Source organism: Gossypium raimondii, chromosome 1 (genome assembly GCF_025698545.1).
Source record: "Gossypium raimondii isolate GPD5lz chromosome 1, ASM2569854v1, whole genome shotgun sequence".
Taxonomy (NCBI): domain Eukaryota; kingdom Viridiplantae; phylum Streptophyta; class Magnoliopsida; order Malvales; family Malvaceae; genus Gossypium; species Gossypium raimondii.
The window spans coordinates 9,829,347-9,847,134 of NC_068565.1; the positions used below are offsets into that span (position 1 = coordinate 9,829,347).

The following is a 17,788-nucleotide window of genomic DNA, read 5'->3' on the forward strand; positions in this document are numbered from 1 at the left end:
AATACCCTTAACATGTCTCCCGTTATGGTATTGTTTTCCGACTATTGAAAATTATGGTGGATTAACAAAGTAAGAGTGTAATTTGTGCCTGAACAGGTGCAATCAACTAGCCGAGGTAGAGCTCTTTTTTTGTTAAGGGCTACAAACTTTCGTATGATTTTTAATTGGGGTTTTATCTTTCTACTTTCCTGTCTCGTTGATTTTATAGAATGCTTAAATAATTAGAATCAATAGAATGCTTAAATAGTTAGAATCATGTGCGTCGTAGACTTGTTGAGGGTCTAACCCTTCAATAAAGAAGAATATCCAATATGGATTTTCTCTCCTAATTCTATCGAGAGCCTTTACTAGTTTATAGAGCGAGAGTGTCTCAAAGTGCACAAACTCTTCAATTTGTCATGATAAAATTTATTTAGATAATATAATACTCTCATTTACGATAAAATCAAAAGTAAATCCACAATTATCAACCATACCTGTTGAGGCGATGTCAACAAATCTTACAACAAAGAGAATTCCATTAACTTTATTACTTTGCTAAGGACTTGAAGTGCACTTTAAAAGAAAAAAAAAATCAAATCCTGGTCCTGATAAAAAACATACAAGTGAAAGGAAAACCAAGAATAAAAGGGTGAAATTTACATCTGTTTCTTATCAGTATCTCCCTTTCCATGATTCCCTCCACCATTGTTGCAACCGTTGATGTTATTGGCTTTGCTTCCTCCATGATCATGACCGCCTCCAACCTTCAACAAAAATGTTCTCATTTTGAATAAATTATTTGTCAATTGAGTCCTTTTCTCTGATGAAATACAAGCACAACATGACCTTTCCATAGGAGACTTCTTCTTGCTATTACTGCGCCCAGATTTTCCAATATACTTTTTGATCTTCAACTTACATGCACACCTCTCTATCATATTCTTTACATAAAACAATGCCTTCTTTGCATACCCATCTCTTTTATTCCCCTTCGAACCATTAATGTTAGCTTCAACTCTTTCTGATGGCTTAGTTGATTTTTCCCTTTCCCCCAAACCGCTGCCATTTTTAACTCTCGGACTAGAGACCTTAGATCCCATTTATTTAACAAAACAGAAAATAAAAAGAAAAAAAAGAACCCTGGAAATGAATAGAACTTCGAAATTTTCATTTTGAGCGGCAATAGAACGTGTATGACTTATAGGAGATGAATTTGCAAAGGAGATGAAATTTCAACGAAACTGTGAAGAAGGTTCAGAACTATTTCCCTTGTACATCCAGCCATATATACTATAAATATAATGGCATTTGGATCATAGGAATAAACATTACAAGGTATAGTTATTGTCAACTGAGGGTGTTTGATGGAGACAGGCGATGGAGGCTCCAGTCATTTTCAATCGATAATAATCTTACGTGGTTAAAAGCTTGACCCATTTCTTTGCAATGAAAATAATAATAGTATGTTGAATTCTACAACAATGAAACACTGCTTCTTCTTGTTTTGTGCTTTATAGTAATTATCGGAACACGGTAAGGGTAGTTTTGAAAGCATGATCAGCCAAAATGAAATTGGCTTTCTCTGTTGGGTGAAAGGAGTCCCAGAATATGTATTTATTGGCATCCGAACATGTAAATGGGTTCATCCTATCACACATGTAACTCATCTCGAAGTATCCTGTCCCACAGCATGCTGTTGCCACATTCTCAAATCCTGTCATGTCGTAGAAATTTCATCAGTCGAGAAACACATGCAGGTTTAACTATGATTTCATGTTTCAGACAAATATGGTTGTGTAGTTTATGTTGTCCTTCTATGTCTTTACCATTTTAATGCATGAAGTTCAATTAGTAGACATATATCTCCTTGTCCTATGACTTTCCTTTTCTATGCAAGTACTATGAACTATTGCTAAGGACTAACCGAACAGAATTGGATTTTGGATCATTTCTAAGAGCTTATAGTAGGGGTTCGACATCACGAGTTGGATTCCACCGAGCTCCCGGTTCAGCTCCGTGACAGAATCCTGCAACTTTTGATTGAAATCTTTAGCCACGTCGTTATACTCTTCGATACATGCACTTCCGTGCATGATATTCGTCGTTCTTTCCAACGGTAAACATCCCATCGGAGGAAGGCCGCTTATTGCTATCTTCCGAGCTCCCAGATTGTAAAGCTCCCTGATGAAATTGCTGGCAATTCCTATTAGAAAAATCTCGTATTTATCGACAGGGTACTCCGAAGATCGGGTTGGAAAAGGATAGTAGTTCTCTAGGAAGTCATTGGTTCCTATGCTTATCAGGTGCAGTGATTCACTCAAGTGATGATTAGCTATATCATTGCCTAGATACCCTCTTAGTTTGTCCTGAAATTCTTTGTAGTACACCATTTCCTTCCAAAATGGTATCACTGACTGCAAAATCAATGGGAAAAAAAAATGAGAAAGTAGCTGAAGAAACCGATAATTTTATAACTATCAGCCATCCATGGCTTGACTTACTAGGACATCAGAAGTTGCTTTGTCGTAACCGGTTCCAGCCGAAGCAAACGAGACTCCGGTAGCGAAATCTCTTATGTCAAACTTGGGATCCAAGTATGCTGGTATGGCTGGCTTGATACCATATGCTTCCGAAATGAAGTCCGTGGCAATCCTACCATTGGAGAAACGTCCGGTTGGCTGACCACCGAAGTAATCCCGACCATAAGGCGCAAAATTGCTCTTCAAAACAGTGGATATCTGGTTGTTGTTCCCTGGATCCACCGTAGAATCTCCGAAGACTATAACAGCAGGCACCATTGCACTTATTTCATGCATTTCCACAAGTAGATAAACAAAGAAGAAGAATGAGAAGACCTTAATTGCCATATTTAATTTCTTTCCAAAATTGCAGGTTTGTATATATAAATAGACAACAAGGGTTTGGTGAAGCTGGTGCGATATTGATGAAAGTGAAGAGTGAGAGGAAGTTAATAGACAATTAGACAGATGAAGTTTGTTGAGACTTTAAATTTTGCTCAAAGTAGGTGAAAGAGCTTTGTATTATTTAAGACAATGATCATTCATGACAATAACAATGTTTTATTGGCTGGAATGAACCAACTTGTTTTTGAGTTCCCTACATAGTATTTATACCAATTATAATGATGGGTTTGAAGCAATATTTCTTAATGAAATAAATTGTGATTTTTATTCGGTAATTAATAAATTGGGAAATATTTATATGCAATATTTGGCCTATTTTTTTTGTTGATGGTCGGATTCTCTATGAGTTTGGTATTTTTCTTGATCAAATTTTGTTTTTTCTTTTGTAGTGGAGAGTTTTGGTAAATTGATAGATTAGAAATTTTTTTAATCTTTAAACAAACGAAAACTATCGTAAACTAAAGCATTCGCTAATACTTTTTTATTTTTTTGTTGATGTGCCTCAGCACACATTTCACAAATCGAATATTGTCTTCTGTTTAAGTTTTGTCTTTCAAATTTATTGAAAACCCTAACAGATTTACATAATGAGAGTATCTCGTAGTGCTTGAATAGTGAAGTGATATGCTCCCTCGTCACTGACCTAAATGCCAAAGGTCATGAAGTCGAGCTAGACCATATATAAACTCTTTAATTTATTATGGTTTTGCTGGTTCAAGTATTTCAAAATACTTCCATTTTGTAAACCCATCAAAATACTAATTAAGAAAAATACGAACTTGTTTATAGTGCGTAGCCCTAAAAAATAAGTGATGAATTTTGAGGGATTAAAATTCAAATGAGCAGTTGAGCCTGCCTACCCACATGAGGAGAGGTAGTGATGAAGGGAGGGCCAATTGCTTTAGAACAGCTTTAAACGTTGCTTCTATAAGGGGATAAGAATCCATGCAGTTATAAGTTTGTAACGCCTACAATAAACCCAGAAGAAATGATGTTGTTTCTGTAAGTTGGCATTGCAACGCAACCCTTGAGTCACATGTCAAACGTGACTTCCCATTTCTTTACTTTCCATCTTTCCCAAACTAACTATGTGGTTTTAGGATTCAATCTTAAAATAAGTTATAAAAAAATGTCATCTTTTTTTTATTATTTAATATTTTACTATATTTTTATAAGATGAAGAATTATATTATAGACCCTTCCCATTACATTATTCATGGTTTATTTTCAATTATTTAATGATATTTCAGTAATTTTTTCATATAATTTATACATCATTTTGACATTCTTTTACCTTGAACCATTAGCCTTAAATCCCAAATCTTGAATCTTAATTTTGAAATTGAGTTTAGGGTTCAAAGTTTAGGATTTGAAATTCAAAATTTAATGTTCGAGTTTGGAGTTAAGAATGAAAAACTATTTAAATTATGTGTCAATGATATAAAAAATTAGTGAAATATCATTGAATAATTAAAATAAAGCATAAATAATGTGATGGAAAAGACTCGTAAAATAAAATTTTCCAATACTTGTCAACTTTTACTCTTCCTTCTAAGTAGAGTTTAAAAACTTTGACAGTATAACAAATACTATTTCAAATGTTAATTAAAAATTAAAAACTTGACAAGGCAAAAACATAACATAGGAAATGTCGAAATTCACCAATTCGCATATCAAAACAACGTCGATTTATTTTTACTAAGAGATGATTAAGTCCAACAACAAAAATCAATTCTCAAAAGTAATAAAGAACTAGCCCAAAATCAACTTCCATCTCTTCACGCGCCTTCTTTGCCTCTAATTCCTTTCGCCCTTGTTTTTTTGTTCTCTCTCTAAAAACCCCTCATTTGTCTTTTTATTTCCAAATTTGACCCTCTAAAACCGTCATCCTTCATCTTCAGAGACTTGATGTCTAGGGCTTTGTCACGCGTTTCAAAGAGCGTCGGTGCACGCTCCTTGCTTCTCTCTGCTCCGCAGAAGCTTCAAACGCCAAGCTTTCCCACCCAGTTTCACTCTCTTGTTTGTCAATCTTCGAATAAGGTACTAAACATTTTCAGCAAATGAAGTAAAAAAAGATAAAACCCTTGTATTTTTATGGTTAATTCTGAGAGGGTTTTGATAGGGTTTAGGGTTTCGTTCAATTAGCTCAATTTTGATGATTTTTTTATTATTTTTTTCATAGGGGCGTTGGCTTTTTATTGTCTATTATTTGTTTTATCATGTTGAAATTCGCTGGTTTTGTTTGCAAGTTAAAAGGTTTAATTTCTTATGCAACTAAGTTCCTTTTAGGATCTTAAGATTCACAGTTCACAGTATCTTTTTTTTCCCCTTTTCTTTGGTCTTTTTGATCGATTTTGCTGCCTTCTTATTTAAATTGTATGTTTTGATTGTGTAAAAGTTTAACACAAAGGAGTAAAAGATATAATTTTTGTTGTTGCTATGGATGAAACATAACAAAGGAGCAATTTTACTAATTGCCTTAATGCAGTTATTTCATTAGTGATTTAGAACTTGTAAACTCATTCTTCATATGCTTTTGATTAAGATCTTGTTTAGTTTTAAGGTTCTCATGTTTTTTAAGTAATTGAGTGATCATATAGGAATTAGGATCCTAAACCCATATTTTTGGTTCTTGCAAAACATAATCACCCTTACATATTGACATAATTTTTCATTATATTGCTTTTTCTTTGAGGTTTGATGCACTATTATAGGCTGTATGTGCTTTCTTCTCTGTGCAGTTGGTTACAAATGATGTGTTTCTGCTGCATCATTCAAGCCTTAATTTCTCTGCATTCCAACAAAATGGAATCTCTTCGTCTGCCTCGCCGCCTGAGCCTCCAAAAAGGGAGCATGAGAATTCTGCACAAAGTAATGGTGAAGAGCCTGCAAGGCGAAGTGGGGGGACAAATCCTGGAGGGGCTGAAGTTACCGATCAAACAAAAGAATCAGGTTTTAACCCAGGTTTCCAAGATACAATGCCTTAATCTGATAAAAGAAGAAGAGCTGCTAAACGGACTGTATTTTCTGATTCAGATTCAAGTTCCGATTCTGATTCTGAGAGTGATGGTGACTTATCATTGGCTGACATGATCAAACTTGTGGAGGAAAAAGATGGACTCTTGGAGGAAAAACAAAAGGAGATTGAACAAATGAAGGACAAAATTGTTCGAACCCTCGCAGAAATGGAGAATGTTATGGCCAGAACACGACGTGAAGCAGACAACTCAAAAAAGTTTGCTGTACAGGTATTGTTGGTGACTCAACATCTCTTGATTTCTATTGTATTCGGGATCCTATGAAAGTGATGAGAATTATTTGTCAATGTGCTGCAGAATTTTGCGAAGGACCTATTAGATGTTGCAGACAATTTAGGAAGGGCTTCTACCCATGTTAAAGGTAGTTTCTCTAAGATTGACGAATCCAATGATACTGCCGGAGCTGTACCACTCCTTAAGACACTCCTCGAAGGAGTTGAAATGACTGAGAAACAGCTTGCAGAGGTAATTTTTGTGACTCTTAACCAAAACTCAGTAGTTTGTTTCACAGCTTCCTATGGTGTTGTGAGTTCTCGTCCATCCAAGCTAGAGTTGGTAATTTTCTATACTTGAATTAGTAGGTTTGATTTCGGCATTTGTTCTTAGTAAGAGAGCAAAATTAGCAAACTAAAATCAATTCAACCATTGCAGCTTTATCCGAAAGTTTGTTATACACAGCCATTTGTGAAGTTAATTTTGCAACAAGTTGTCTCTTTTGTCACTCTTGACAATGTTTGTACTCAACATGTGTTCCATAACATGTTAGAATTGTTACTGACCAGTTAGAAATGTTTTTGCTTTCAGGTGTTTAGAAAGTACGGGGTCAAAAAATTCGACCCTACAAATGAACCATTTGATCCAAACATGCACAATGCAGTATTCCAAGTTCCTGATAACTCCAAGCCTCCGGGCACTGTTGCTCATGTGTTGAAGGTATCTCTTTCTAATCCAGTTTTATTGAAACCATTCCATTTACGTGTCTGTTAGAGTCGATTCAACATTAAATCTGGGTGAAGAAATATGATTGATAACCAAGAAGATTATTCAAGTATAATAATAATCTTTTACCAGATAGAATTTAACCATTTGCTGCTATTCAAACAGCCTTAAGTGATCTTGCCTCCTTTGTTGCAGGCAGGATACATGCTCTACGATCGAGTTATTCGACCAGCAGAGGTCAGTGTTACTCAAGCACCGGATCCTGATGCAGACAAGAATAACACAAGTAACAAAGACTCTGATGCTTGATGATAAACATGGTAGAGTTGCCATTGGCAAATTTTCAAAAACTTCGCCTATGTCATAAGAATTTATATATCATAGTGAGGTTTTCACTTATGTTAAAGATTCATCTTTGAAAACTTGTTTCCTTATCAAAATTTTTGCCCATCAATATCTTGTTTCATTGCCCAATAAAGATGTCACAATAGGCTAAGCTTTTATGTAATACTTCTGCCTTAGAGCATAATCCACATGATGACAGGAGATATATATATCAAATCTAGGGGTTCTATTCTATGTATAATAGCTACAATGACAAGGTCTGATAAGTTGCAAACGACTGCTAAGGCTTGAATATACACCACACACTGATTATACGATCAAGCATATGTATGTACCTACTACTACTATATGGAGTGACCAAATATACGGATTCTTTTCAGCACATGAACCCTATCCCTTGAACTAATTACAAGTCAACCGATTGCCCAAAATCCTGTCAAGCTTGCTGGCTTCACCTGATCCACCTTCTCGCCAACAGAATTGTGGCTGCCGTCATGGCCTTTCAGACACAAACCCAAGTCCAAATTACCCATGCTTGAATCCTGCAAACCAGGTAGGTCTTTATCTTAATCCAGTCTTGAAAGGGAATTCAATGCTTCATTTTCAACTTTGAGCAACTCAACTATTATTTTAACAATACCAACTACGGGACAAGAATGTTCCTCCATAAACCATGACAAATTTAAGAGGTGCTGTTAGCTCTTGTCATAGTCAAATTTTCCGGACAAGAATTGTCAACCACCATTTTTAATTCTTACTTCCATTTAAAAAGGTCATATTACAGTTAAGTTCAACTTTCAAACGCAATTAAGACAGTTCAAATAAGAATTAAAGGTGATACCTGAGTTTCTTTCTTCAAAATGTTATTCATGTTCAGCTCGTTATCAGTCTTGGAAGACAGCCAATCTGGGGATCGCTTGGTCTTATTCTCATCTGTCTTAGCTTCATTTTCAACCTGTTTCGCAGCAGCTGCCCTTCTACGCTCTTCCTCTAACACAGCAACCTGCAAAAATGACGATCAACAACCATTTTTATGATTACTACTGTTTTTTTTTTTAAAGAACAGAAGCCAAAACACCGTGTCAGAATAAAATAAGTACAAATATTCAAGCAGAATAAACAAATTAGTGGAATAACTACAGTGGGGAAAAAAACCCATTTTTAACAATAAAATATATTGGAAATTCAAAGTCTTATGTTTGATTGCATGAAAAAAGGGGTAAACAGGTTATCATTTACTAAAGAAAAGTTAATGGTTTAGCTCCAAATTGAATCAAAAACATGAAATTTTAAATAACAGTAAGCAAAACCCTAGCTAAAACCACCACAAAAAGGACACGAAGCTTTATACACGGACAGATACGTGTACTTACAAGCATACATACGTATATTCATACACACACACTTACAGGGGTATAGCGGTACTTGCGTTTTGGGGGTTGCTCCTCGTCCTCGCCATCGACGGCGGAGGACCCGGAATCAGCAAAGGAGAGTGGGGTCCACCTACAAAGAAGGATGCTGGAGGCGGCGGAACCGTTCCCGTTGGACTGAGAGAGTTTAGCGTTGGATGAAGGCGACACGTGAACCCACTTCTTCTTCCACTTCCTCACCGGTCCATTGAACACCGCCGTTGAACCACCGTACCTAGCGGAAGCTCGGCCCAGCCTGGTGGAGCCCACTCCTTCCATTTCTATATTCCAAAGTTTGAAGATAATTATCAGGAGTTGTAAGCAGAGAGAAGATTTTTTTTTCGAGTGAAAGCGGAAGTGTGTAAAAGTGTTAAGTTCGTTTTGTACAGTTGTAGGTGTTGGGTTCGGTTCAGTAATTAAAAACAGACAGACAAGAGATTAATAAAGACAATAATCAAGCCTGTAAGAGAACAGCTTCGGTTCAGTTTGTACTTGTGGTTAGGCCTGTAATAAATTAATTAAGTCCACGTGTTAAGCAAACATAAAATAAAGTTTAATGAAAAGGATAATTTTCAAAATTATCCATAAACTTTGATCTAATGTGCAATTTTATACATAAAATTTTGATTTGATCCAATTCTCACAAATCATTAACATAATTGTTAATATATATATTTATTTATCTAAATATGTATGATTGAGTCAAAATTAAAATTTCATGTATATATTTAAACAGCAATCAAAATTTTATGTGTGTAATTACATCAAATTGTAGTTTATGTATCAAATTATACATTGAATCAAAATTAATATATAATTTTGAAATTTACCCCCAACCGAAAACGACGGAAGGCAATTTATTTGTTCATAATCAAATGGTTAATGAAACGCACCGTTTACTTCAATTGAAAATCCTATCAAAAATAAATATCACACAACAAAGTTGTCAAGTCTTTTTATCTTCAACAGCCAAAGCTTCAAGCTTTACCACAGAGCAGCCACAATGGAGGTCTGTGTGAACTCCACAAAACTCCTCAATTTGAACCAAAACACCCGTCTTTTCGTTCCCAGATACTCCATTTCTCATTCTTTCAAAAACCCAATTCTCCAATTCAATAACAATGTCCAAAAAAGACCCTTAAATTATCCTCTTAACCAACGCTCTTGTTTTTCCCGCCAAATTCGATCGCTTCAACGGCCAATCTCATCTCGGATTAAGGCTTCACCAGCTTCTTCAGCGACTTCTGGAGCCGAGACAGATAAGCTTCCAGCTGATATAATGGTCACTGAGACTCAAGAGCCTAATTCAAGAGTAAGATTTTAGCGGTCTGTTCTATTGATATTTTCATAATTTGAAGTTTGTGTTTCTTAATATTATTTCTTTTTATTTTTTTACTGAGACATTTAATAGTTGTTTTCTTTATTTTATTTGACTTCTTTTGTAGGTAAGGTTGAGTGTAGAAGTTCCGGCTGCAGTAGGTGAGGATTGTTACAAAAGGGTCCTAAAGGAGTTTATGAAGCAAGCGAAGGTAATTTCTTGGCCAAAGTTCAGTTTTAAGTAGTGCTGTAGTTTTGTAATTTGTAAGGTCATCTGGTTCATAATAAAGCCTTCTTCGTTTACAGCTTCTTGATCTCATGCCTCAAACTTTTATGGGATTATATGATAATGTCCATAGTTTTGCTGTTTAATTCTCCCCCACTTTGCTATATGTAGTACTAGAACATTCTTTGTTAGTATGCTGAGATGTTCTTATGTTAGCTGTTTGCTTTGCTAGATTCATTTTGAATGCTGAAATCCATTTCCTTTTTAACATGAACCAGATACCCGGATTTCGCCCAGGGAAGATCCCGGAGAGTGTTCTTCTTAATTATGTAGGTGAGGAAAGTGTTCAGAAGGCCACAGTAGAATCCATTCTGAAAAGAACCCTCCCTCATGCGATGTCTACGGTATGTTTACTAATGATTGGGCCGGTCTGGTCTGGTTTTTGTTCCCGAGCTTCGGCCTATACATTGTTAAGAATCAACTTGCTGATATTTGGTTGATCTTATTCTATAGGTAACCGGAAGAGCTCTGAGAGATTCGGTTCGAATAATCACCAAATTTTCCGATATGGAAAAAAGCTATTCTTCTCTTAGCTCTCTTAGGTTGGTAAATATTACATCCATAAATATCACTTTCATATGCTCAAAATCATTCCTGTTAGATACTTGAGAGAGACAGGGAGAGGCTTTTAATAGGTGGCAAGACTTGCATTATTAGTATGCATATGCCTCTACCAGCAATGATACAAATCGATATTAATTTGATTTGTTTTTGCAGTTACGATGTGATTGTAGATGTGGCACCTGAAGTAAAATGGATATCCGAGAATGGATACAAAAGCATGAAGATTGTTGTCGAAATAGACCATGACATAGAAGCTGAAAAAGCCTGTGAAGAGGAAATAAAACGCCGCCACAAGTCCTTAGGCACACTGAAAATTGTAACTGATAGAGGACTACAGGTTACTCATTTTTTAGAAAAACCCTTTCTTTGTTCAAAATAGTATTAACCGTTGACGCTTTAACTTTCCTTGCAATCGATGTTTTCGGTTTCGATTGTCTCATATTTGTTTAGAATACGAGTACGAAAATTAGATGGTTATCATAGAGGTCTTATAACTTATGGAAGGTTCAAATATTTTCAGGTTGGTGATCTTGCAGTCCTTGATATATCAGCAACAACTATTGATCAAGATGAGTCTAATGTTCAAAAAGTTCCAGCTGCAGAGAGTAAAGGTCTGCCAATACGAGTCCAACTGCCCATTTTTTCGTTTTTGCTGCACAAAGCATGTTTATGTCTACCCTAGTTTTATTTTATTCAATTCTCTCCAGAATGTCAAAATATATCGATGGTCGGAATTGATATTAGAATGAGTATTTGAAAAGAAAAATGCCATTTCTTTCGATTTACAAAGACTTGTTGAAAATTTCTGGCATTCGATCTCATTATGTCTCTATGTTTCCAATACTGTTTCTGCATATTGCATATCTGTTTACTAGCTGTTTTTCTTCTTTTTTTAGGTTTTCAGTTTGATACAGAAGATGATGATAAAGTACTTCCCGGTTTCCTTGATTCAATAATCGGTATTCGACAAGGTGAAACCAAGTCCTTTCCGTATGTATTTCCAGAAACATGGCAACAAGAAAATCTTCGGGGTGTTGAAGCTCAATTTACTGTGAGTTCCATTTTGTTTTTTGGTTTCCAAGTTGTCATAGATTTTCTCATTTGCTAAGTTTAACGAAAAAGATCAGTTAAAGGAAATTGACACGCAATGGTAATTGATTTGATGTTATATGCAATGGTTTGAAACTCTCATCTTATTACCTTTCTTGGTTTTCTTATAGGTTGAATGCAAAGAACTATTCTACAGGGATTTACCCGAGTTAAATGACTCTATTGCCGATAAGCTTTTTCCTGGTTGCACCGACTTAAACCAGGTTATCGATATGATATGAACTCACTCACCATTATTTTCCAATTCTAAATCCGACAAATGCATTTACACAAACTTTTTCCGCCGCACAAATCTGCAGGTCAAGGAGTCGTTATTGCAAAAGTGCCAAGAAATGGAGCAAGCTGCGAAAGACCAAGCAACGGATAATGCAATTCTAGACCAGCTTTGCAAGGTTATTGATATACCGACGATTATTAGTTTAATGTAATTTGAGGTCTCTTTTTGTCTTTTCCTAGAATACTAAACTTTTACACCATGATGTTGAATCAGATGGTTGAGATCGATATTCCCCAATCCTTGTTTGAGGAACAAGGTAGGCAGCTTTATGGAGCTAGACTTCTAGAGATTCAGGTAAAATAAAAAATAAAAATAAAAACCATTTACCTGTTTATGTTTGTCTCTTATCTGCTTTTTTCATTTGTTCATTATTTTGGCATTGGCAGGCGAATGTAAAGCTAAATGAACAACAGTTGGCTACTCTGTCAAGTCCTAAGGCGGTGAATGAGTTTCTGGAGAACCAGAGAGAGAACATAATAAACTTGATAAAGCAGAATCTCGCAGTAGGAGATATTTTCAAACGTGAAAATTTGCAGGTAATGTATATTGCTTCCAACTTTTGATATAATCGATATGTTTGACTTGTAACTAATGACAATTGAACATCAAAATTCCTTTTCAATATGTTCCTTCTGAAAGTTGTCAATGAGAGCATTTAATAAAACTGGTCTATATTTTATTGACTAAACAACTGAATTTAAATAAAGAAAAGAGTCATAACCTAATTGTGAAAATAATTCCCTTATTCTGATAAACTACTAAAAGATAAGGAAAATAATTCCCTTATTCTAATAAACTACTAAAAGATAAAATAAAATATTCTTAGAATATCTCAAATGATTTATTCTAAGATTTATCTACCTAAATAACTTTAAAATATATCCCAAAGGTTTCATATATTTCAACACCTTCTTGGGTTTTCTATGTAGTTTTCAACTGAGGAGCTTGTGAAAGAGGTACAGAATTCGGTTGCCGAATTCAAACGACACAAGCAAGAATACGATGAGGAACGCGTGAGGGAACAGGTCCAGTATTCACTTCTTTTCTTTTACCTCCCTACACATTTTAAACTGAGCGAAACATGCTCCACTCTTCCTTGTTTTCGACTAGAAGATTATTTAGTGCAGTGATGATATGATGTCCTTTTGAAATTGTTTAGGTACAAGATGTGCTAGAGGGTGCAAAAGTGCTTGAATGGCTTAAAGAACATGCAGATATTCAGTATGTAACTAGATAAACATAAAAGAAAGAAGAAAATTCTGCCCTGGACCGAATCAGAGGCACATTTGGATTAGGGGTGACTGTCAAATTGCAGACGAAAAGTAATATCTTCATTTATGCAGAATAGAATCTGCATTTGGTTGAGAGACTATGAGATGTAGGTTCTTTTAAAAGATTAAGCAGTTCAATTTGTGATCAACCTTGTATTAGAACAAACATCTTTCGAAACATCGAGTTTTCCCGAGTACTAAGTTTGCTTAGGTCCTATATTTTTATATTCTTTTTCATCATAAACATGAATATGTAATCCTACTCTTTGGTGTCATAAGACTAAGTTCACCAACTGTACAAGTTTACCTTGTTGAAGATGGAAGGATCATGCAGGAGACATCCGAAGACTGTAATCCCAACCATAACTGGAGAAGCAAAAAGTGTTAACACTATTCCCCGTCATCCACAAGAAATTTTGATTGCAATCACCTTCAAAATGCATTTGAATAAACTTCAGTTCCGTCCGAACATTCTCTCCTGCAATATCTGTCCTAACTTCATATACAGTATTTGCTGCTCTTCCAAAGTAAGGCTGCTTAATATCTAGAGCAGGGGGGTGAAAGCAAGACAAACATAAGATCATACTCGGTTCTTGTATGAAAAGACACCTCATTTGTCAGAAACTAGATAAGAAAAAGAGAAGAACTGAATCTTTTAATTTCCATATATGATGAGAATAAGTGGTTACCTCGCTCATAATCGTCTCAACTGTATAATCTTGGGGAACAACAAATGATTGATGATAGATGTATGCAAAAACAGCCATTACCATCTGGAATACAACACATTAACCATATTTAACTGAAGCAAAGATACAGAAAACTAGCCAGAGACAATAGAACAGGGAGATAAATTCAAAAACATGATAATTGATATGTAGAATACAAGGATGCCGTTATGTTTTAGAAATCAAGTCATGCAACTAGCAGCTTGCCTGGCAGTCCATTCGGTCGGTAAGTCCACCATGTCCAGGTATACTATCTCCAAAATCCTGTGTAACCCAACAAGAAGTTGGTCAATGAGGTTGGCAGGGGCATGAAAAAAGTTCTTCAGTTTTACTATTTAGACAGCGCAATAGTAAACAACATGTTCACCTTAATCTTAAAAGCTCTCTTGAAACCACTTGCGAAAAAGCCTCCAAATGGTGCAATAATTGATGCAAATAGGCCCAGCCATAAAGCATGCCACTGAACTGGCAGAATTGCTATCTCTGTCGATGGCAACTGCAACATATTACCGAAAGTAAATTACTGAGCAGCTCATATTTTGTTAGACAGATTAAAAATCATAATTCTAACGTCAAGAACTCGGCCATGGATAGCATTGACTATACTGGGCTATTACAACAAGTGGGGCTTGTTAGTCCATTTTGTTCTTCTACATGCAAATCGTTAGGTATAGATGTTGCTAGTGCCATGTATTGTAACCAGTGAGACAACATCCCGCAGTCAAGGAAAATTTATCAATGACGTAAACATATTTGAAGGGCTTGTTTCATTTTGGTTGCTTATCTAATTTGACCATTCATATCACTGTTTCTAGATGGCTCACTCACCCATGGTAACAACGGATAATACTCTGGCTTAAAAAGTGGACCAGGATCACAGTGAAGCCAACCGGTTGATAAATCCTGCATGCGTTTAAGTCATATTATCACTATCAGAATAGTACGACTTTTTTCTTGATTAAAGATGAATTTGTTCCATGATGTGTTACCTTCCTAGGACATGTCAGCCACTGAAAGCTACCATAGATATTTGCGAGCTGCATAAATGATTGTGAAGAATCTATGTCACCAATACATCACGGAACGTAAGGTTGTTGAGAGATTCAACCCGGTTCCCATTGATAAATCAGATGTTGACAACATTTATTACTAGTTCTATTTTCAACACAATTCAGATAAACGGTTTCCCCCAGATGATAAAAAGCACTTTGTGATTAGACTCAATTGATAGATTTATAAACACCTATTTCAAGCACACACTGCATATCGTTTGCAGCATAAAAGGCTTATATCTCAAGAATCAAACTAACATCAATGGAACAAAAACGAACCAGGAATTAGGAATCTTTTTTTTTTTTCAGTTCTATCCAAAACAAGTTGAAGACTTTGTCAAACTGGACAAGTAAAAATTCTTACCACAAATGCTGAGATTGTAGTTGCAACCGATGCACCAATGAAACCCTCCCACGTTTTCTTAGGAGATATCTTGATCAAAGGAGTTTTCCCAAAAAAGAAACCGAAGAAATATGCTGCAACATCATTGACAGCAATTAGTGATGCTGGGAGAAGGAACCTGCATAAATGAAACAAATCAATTAATCAGCAATTAATTATGGCCCGTATTATATATGGGAGTGCAAATAAAATTAATTGAGCAACTAAAATGTTATTTCGGTTTGCAAATTACCAGAAGATGCCTTCAAAAATGTTGGCCACAGTAAATGCAGACTGAGTGAAAACAACAATGAGAATCATGTGTGTCCATGCAAATTGCCCAAATTGATACTTGTACATCTTCTTCTTTAGTGTAAGAATGAACCACATGAAACCTGAATCCGAAACAAATTGAAACCCTTTCAATTCCGAAGGGAATATAAGTTCAGTAGTTCACAGATTGTTAAGATAATCAAGGAAATGGAGATAACAAGGGAATGCAGGTTACTATTCTGATTGACTCAAATTCCAGAAAACTGAAAAGCAACACAAGACCTAAATTTCTAGACAGCCAGGCAAGTTAATATACACTATTATAATTCAAAAAAAACAAGCACAGACATCAAGATGAAATTGTTCAGGGGCTTATATGCACAGGGAACGGGTGTCTTGCTCAAAATCGAAATAAATACAAACCTGCTATGTATGAGAAATAACAAATAACCATCTGATACTTGATGAGCCTACTCACAAGCCTGTAGAAAATTTTATCTGAAGTTACTGTATTCACGAGCCGGTGACTAAGAATGCGACCATATACAAAGAGCATAGCCGTAAAGTAAAAGTGCCTGCAAGGACATAAAACGCAACCAGATATCAGTCTTTTTAGGTGCTTACCACAACAAGAAACTTGCATCATAATCATTCTTACCAATTCAAGAGCCTGAACCCCGGCAGGTGTTTGTCTTCATGAGCTTTTCTGAGTAGATTGAAGAGCTCCCTTGCCATGAATATTTGGATAATAACAACCATGGCCAATACATAAAGATGACCCAAATAGATAACCAGGAGGAAGAACCCCAGCATCCACAGAGATGAACAAGCTCGAATCCACATTAACCGGTATTTGTTGTGATCATTTACTAGTAAAAGATGTCCGTTTGTTTTGCTCTCATCAGCCGGAAACTGCTTGCAAAGAACACCATCATCAATCATCATGACACTTTCACCACTCAAGGAGAAAACAGAAAGAAAAATGGATCTTAGCACTTAAAAAAGCACAAAAGAAAAAGGGATCTTAGCACTTAAAAAAGCACAAATGGCACAACATAACATGCATCCGAACTCGCCACAGATGTTCAGTTCCCAACCAAGTTCTGAAATTCATGATACGAATAGCACAACACCGTCCAAACTCTGCTTCTAACTTATATGTTTCATTCACTCATTCATATGCAAATCCATACGAAAAGCACCTACAAACATGCCTGAACTATGCCAAGCAACAAAGAGAGAGACAGGACATGAAAATAAGCATATATTTCTGTAGTAATAGAGTACGAACCTCATTGGACCGTCTTCGGTGCCGAGCTCGAGCACTAGTAGGTGTAGATGGTGCACTGTTATCCTTTTGCATGTTTCTTTTATTATTATATAGCCTTATGATAACCTTTGAGACAATATAAACAGACCCCTGCATACCAATCAGGCAAAGAAATGTGAAGCAAACATACACACGAAAGAAACCACTGCAAGAATGCAATTTTTAGGAATAAAATTAGAGTAGCAGGTATTGACCCATTTACATATTTATTTGATTAGATTTCTTCCTTTGTTTCTTAAAAAACCTGAAAGGGAAATTCAACTCACTGCTCTTTCTTATATCTGTGTTTTCAACTTTCTTTCAAGAATCTCAAAAACGTATACTACTGAAACACAACATCTTCAACATAATAGAAAATGAAAACAATAAAATGCAAATCGATTACAATACACAAAGAATCAAGGTGAAGCCTTACGGTTGTGATGAATGTGAAAGGTTTAGACGTCCTTGATTGCAGACCCAGAAATTGTGAGGGATCAAAATGGAAAAGAGAAAAAGAAAGAAGGAAGTGAAAGAATGTTATTATGGATTTTGGTTGTTCCACCGATTCATGGGACAGGA

General features: G+C 35.8%; 5 protein-coding genes across 6 annotated transcripts; 2 read left to right on the forward strand and 3 right to left on the reverse strand.

Moving 5' to 3' along the window:
* Positions 1-500: 500 nt before the first annotated feature.
* Positions 501-2,929, reverse strand: LOC105781204 (GDSL esterase/lipase At4g26790). The gene is made up of 3 exons (XM_012605752.2): positions 2,484-2,929; positions 1,907-2,396; positions 501-1,696 (listed from the first exon to the last, which is right to left on the reverse strand). The coding sequence occupies exons 1-3, from the start codon at positions 2,847-2,849 to the stop codon at positions 1,503-1,505; spliced, it is 1,050 nt and encodes a 349-aa protein (XP_012461206.1). The 5' UTR covers positions 2,850-2,929; the 3' UTR covers positions 501-1,502.
* Positions 2,930-4,635: 1,706 nt separating this feature from the next.
* On the forward strand, positions 4,636-7,337 carry LOC105781213 (grpE protein homolog 2, mitochondrial). Its single transcript, XM_012605763.2, has 6 exons — positions 4,636-4,946; positions 5,648-5,858; positions 5,943-6,154; positions 6,242-6,409; positions 6,749-6,877; positions 7,079-7,337. The coding sequence occupies exons 1-6, from the start codon at positions 4,815-4,817 to the stop codon at positions 7,190-7,192; spliced, it is 966 nt and encodes a 321-aa protein (XP_012461217.1). The 5' UTR covers positions 4,636-4,814; the 3' UTR covers positions 7,193-7,337.
* Positions 7,338-7,363: 26 nt separating this feature from the next.
* LOC105781220 (uncharacterized) lies at positions 7,364-9,057 on the reverse strand. The gene is made up of 3 exons (XM_012605769.2): positions 8,638-9,057; positions 8,070-8,231; positions 7,364-7,770 (listed from the first exon to the last, which is right to left on the reverse strand). Exons 1-3 carry the CDS (start codon positions 8,914-8,916, stop codon positions 7,642-7,644), a joined length of 570 nt encoding a protein of 189 aa, XP_012461223.1. The 5' UTR covers positions 8,917-9,057; the 3' UTR covers positions 7,364-7,641.
* Positions 9,058-9,587: 530 nt separating this feature from the next.
* Positions 9,588-13,659, forward strand: LOC105781229 (trigger factor-like protein TIG, Chloroplastic). Its single transcript, XM_012605777.2, has 13 exons — positions 9,588-9,949; positions 10,083-10,166; positions 10,459-10,584; positions 10,694-10,782; positions 10,958-11,141; positions 11,325-11,415; positions 11,701-11,855; positions 12,025-12,117; positions 12,214-12,306; positions 12,405-12,485; positions 12,578-12,727; positions 13,121-13,216; positions 13,351-13,659. Exons 1-13 carry the CDS (start codon positions 9,641-9,643, stop codon positions 13,426-13,428), a joined length of 1,629 nt encoding a protein of 542 aa, XP_012461231.1. The 5' UTR covers positions 9,588-9,640; the 3' UTR covers positions 13,429-13,659.
* On the reverse strand, positions 13,601-17,788 carry LOC105781236 (phosphatidate cytidylyltransferase 1). 2 transcript variants are annotated; one of them, XM_012605781.2, is made up of 12 exons: positions 17,643-17,788; positions 17,189-17,317; positions 16,556-16,809; positions 16,321-16,472; positions 15,878-16,019; positions 15,607-15,763; positions 15,180-15,227; positions 15,019-15,093; positions 14,558-14,686; positions 14,398-14,454; positions 14,152-14,235; positions 13,601-14,006 (listed from the first exon to the last, which is right to left on the reverse strand). In XM_012605781.2, the coding sequence occupies exons 2-12, from the start codon at positions 17,258-17,260 to the stop codon at positions 13,917-13,919; spliced, it is 1,260 nt and encodes a 419-aa protein (XP_012461235.1). In that variant the 5' UTR covers positions 17,261-17,317; positions 17,643-17,788; the 3' UTR covers positions 13,601-13,916. The 2 variants fall into 2 exon arrangements, with proteins under 2 accessions (XP_012461235.1, XP_052487448.1); XM_052631488.1 differs by lacking the exons at positions 15,019-15,093; positions 15,180-15,227.

Excerpts from the sequence above, each read along its gene's own strand:
- LOC105781213 (XM_012605763.2), top strand. The coding sequence starts at position 4,815 with ATGTCTAGGGCTTTGTCACGCGTTTCAAAGAGCGTCGGTGCACGCTCC. Across the intron at positions 6,155-6,241 it reads CAAAAAAGTTTGCTGTACAG|AATTTTGCGAAGGACCTATT; the intron begins GTATTGTTGGTG and ends AATGTGCTGCAG. Across the intron at positions 6,410-6,748 it reads CTGAGAAACAGCTTGCAGAG|GTGTTTAGAAAGTACGGGGT; the intron begins GTAATTTTTGTG and ends TTTTGCTTTCAG.
- LOC105781220 (XM_012605769.2), bottom strand. The coding sequence starts at position 8,916 with ATGGAAGGAGTGGGCTCCACCAGGCTGGGCCGAGCTTCCGCTAGGTAC. Across the intron at positions 8,232-8,637 it reads GCAAGTACCGCTATACCCCT|GTTGCTGTGTTAGAGGAAGA; the intron begins GTAAGTGTGTGT and ends TCATTTTTGCAG. Across the intron at positions 7,771-8,069 it reads TTTTGAAGAAAGAAACTCAG|GATTCAAGCATGGGTAATTT; the intron begins GTATCACCTTTA and ends CCTGGTTTGCAG.
- LOC105781204 (XM_012605752.2), bottom strand. The coding sequence starts at position 2,849 with ATGGCAATTAAGGTCTTCTCATTCTTCTTCTTTGTTTATCTACTTGTG. Across the intron at positions 2,397-2,483 it reads AAGCAACTTCTGATGTCCTA|TCAGTGATACCATTTTGGAA; the intron begins GTAAGTCAAGCC and ends TTGATTTTGCAG. Across the intron at positions 1,697-1,906 it reads CCAAAATCCAATTCTGTTCG|GATTTGAGAATGTGGCAACA; the intron begins GTTAGTCCTTAG and ends ACGACATGACAG.
- LOC105781236 (XM_012605781.2), bottom strand. The coding sequence starts at position 17,260 with ATGCAAAAGGATAACAGTGCACCATCTACACCTACTAGTGCTCGAGCT. Across the intron at positions 14,455-14,557 it reads AGAGAGCTTTTAAGATTAAG|GATTTTGGAGATAGTATACC; the intron begins GTGAACATGTTG and ends TGGGTTACACAG. Across the intron at positions 14,236-14,397 it reads CCGACCGAATGGACTGCCAG|ATGGTAATGGCTGTTTTTGC; the intron begins GCAAGCTGCTAG and ends GTTGTATTCCAG.
- LOC105781229 (XM_012605777.2), top strand. The coding sequence starts at position 9,641 with ATGGAGGTCTGTGTGAACTCCACAAAACTCCTCAATTTGAACCAAAAC. Across the intron at positions 10,783-10,957 it reads TCTTCTCTTAGCTCTCTTAG|TTACGATGTGATTGTAGATG; the intron begins GTTGGTAAATAT and ends TTGTTTTTGCAG. Across the intron at positions 11,416-11,700 it reads TCCAGCTGCAGAGAGTAAAG|GTTTTCAGTTTGATACAGAA; the intron begins GTCTGCCAATAC and ends TTCTTTTTTTAG.